We start from the raw sequence: 2,491 nt of genomic DNA on the forward strand, positions 1-2,491 counted from the left end.
AGCTATCCAGTGCGTTATGATTGGCCGAATACCTCAAGCGTGTGACGGATATGTTATGCCCCTTACCATATTGTGATGCCGTGTCCCGGCACGACGAGACAACACCAATAACACCCATTATAAACGAGGCATTTGTTGCATCAAGTGGGGACATAATTACTGATTATAATGACTTATACTGTCTTTTTACGCGTTGCGTTTCATTGCGCCGCGTAAATATAAAACCATGTCTGCATTTGTGATTAGAGAAACGACAAACAACAAGCACTACTCTACACTGCTCAAAACTCGCGTTTGAATCATCAGTGGCAAATCTGAATACTTTCTCAGAAAACTGAATTGAATGGCATCAAAACTGAATTGGCCCAGTGACAGTTTAAGAGTCTAGATCAGGAGGCTGGGCTTTGGATCTCCAACCTTGCAGCTATCAGCTCAGATTTTTAACTACTACACAGTATCACCCTCAGGTTTTGGGTATGCTTGTAAATACATGATCAGAATCTATAGGATAAAAGTGCACTGACTGACCGCTGAAGCCTGAAGGCTCAATGCTGGGCTGGCGGCCGGTGATCCGTGTGTAGAGAGCAGGGTAATGAATCATCAGACTTTCAAGCAGAGCCATTGCACCATTATGACCCTGTGCACGTAACAAGTCAAGCATGTGACCTGCAGAAAAAAGATATACATTTCAGACATTGCATTGTACATATCATAAAAAACTAATTTTTTATTTCCAATACAATCAACCAACTTTCAAGTATTCCTTCAATACTTCAGACAAAATTGGAAATTATTTACTTGCCCTCATTTCATTCCAAACCTGTATGCATTTTTTTTTCATCCTGGTTCAAAAAACGTGATTCTAATATTGCTTTGGTTCTCACATATGTAGTAACTGCACAGAATGAGCCATTTTTTAATTCTGAATACAAGCAGACTAGACATTATATTAATCCCACAAAGCATATGACTTTAGAATATTTGAAATAGTCTATGAATTACTTTTTTGCTTGAAGTGTTTTATCCTTTTTAGAGCTTTGGCAGGCTATGGTCATTACAAACTGACATTGTATGGCAAGAATTGTTTACTTTTGTATTACACAGAAAAAATAATAGCATATAGCAGGTTTGGAGTAACATAAGGGTAAATAAATAATGACAATAATGAATTTCCATTTATGGTAAATTATTCCTTTAATTTACATGCTCCTCTTTCTCTTGCCTTTTCAAAAACGAAAGGCTTTCTTGGAATTTTATCAGCATATCCTCTTGATCCAGCTGACCTGTCTTATCTGTAGCTAATCTATATTCACTATTATAAGCGTGCTCACTTTTTTGAAAGAAATCACCCAAATATTCCAATAACTGGCCATTTTCACTTTGGCTGCTCTAATCCAAAACAGATCTTCAATCCTGAAGGAACAAATATATCATAATTTCCACTTCCATTAAATATATTGTAGTATTTACTAACTTTTTAAAGCTAAAAATTAAAGTACTTTGCTGTCTTTTCTCATGCTCTGGTATATTTCAAGCATCTCTCCCCGATACACAACAGTCAGAGCGTCTTACTTGTCTTCATGCCGCGGTTGGTAAAATTGAAACAGGTGAGAATCTCATCCTCATCCAAGTCTGTGAGGACCCGTGCCTGTCGCAGGTAAGGGATGAGAACACAGGGACGGACGCCAAGAGAGATGGCATGACGGTTATCATTGATAAGATCCCACAATTCTTCTTCCTCCAGATCCTTCAGGTCCGGAGTATTTAGGACACTCTCAGCCATGCTGAATTTCCTAAATCAGACTCTTTGCCAAACACATAAATACAGAGGATGTTATTAAAGTAAAAAAAAAAAAAAAAACTAGCTACAATAGAAAGAAACAAGTCCAGTGCAGGCATAAACACAGCAGAAGTGAAATGAGAAATGAGACGCAGTGAGAATGTAAAGGGGAGTTCAGATAAATCTCCGCCCCCTTCACACCAACAGGTGTGTGAGGAAACCTGAAAGACAAGGGGAGGTTTTCCCGACAACACACACAGATCAGGTGTGGATTTCCCCTTAAATAACAAGAAGCACACAGCATTTTTAACATACTGAAAGATGCCTGACATTACAAACTGTTTATTTTCACCAGGGGATTGGTTGAATTAGATTACATAGTTGTGTCGCTCAGATTACCATTTTCAACTAAAGCAATAGAGAGATTTTATTAACAAAGCAAATCACAATGTAGCTACCAAAACATAGACCCATCGGTTAATCTTGTGTGAGTCAAGCAAGTTCTTCCTATCTAAAACAAAGGAAACAATCTGCGAACAGGTACAAAGTCCAGCAGGAAAAAAGGAAATGAAAGAGGGATTCTAAGGTTTATGGGAAATTACATGTCACATGCAAACACAGCATTTACGTACTTTGCTGATTATAATCTGCTTTTTCTATGGTGGTGCTAAAATGCAAAATCTGCTTATGTCACTTTAATGACAACAGTCT

At 37.9% G+C, this 2,491-nt stretch overlaps 1 protein-coding gene across 1 annotated transcript in view; it reads right to left on the minus strand.

The window, feature by feature from the left end:
- The window catches only part of card14 (caspase recruitment domain family, member 14), a 17,252-nt gene extending 15,409 nt beyond the window's left edge, over positions 1-1,843 (minus strand). Inside the window, exons 1-2 of the mRNA XM_016461793.1 lie at positions 1,573-1,843; positions 529-666 (exon numbers count right to left, since the gene is read on the minus strand). Of these exons, the coding sequence (XP_016317279.1) occupies positions 529-666; positions 1,573-1,783 (349 nt within the window). The 5' untranslated portion in view covers positions 1,784-1,843. The remainder of the gene's footprint in view (positions 1-528; positions 667-1,572) is intronic.
- Positions 1,844-2,491: the final 648 nt, after the last annotated feature.

Source organism: Sinocyclocheilus anshuiensis, unplaced genomic scaffold (assembly GCF_001515605.1).
Source record: "Sinocyclocheilus anshuiensis isolate Anshui unplaced genomic scaffold, SAMN03320099.WGS_v1.1 scaffold612, whole genome shotgun sequence".
NCBI lineage: Eukaryota > Metazoa > Chordata > Actinopteri > Cypriniformes > Cyprinidae > Sinocyclocheilus > Sinocyclocheilus anshuiensis.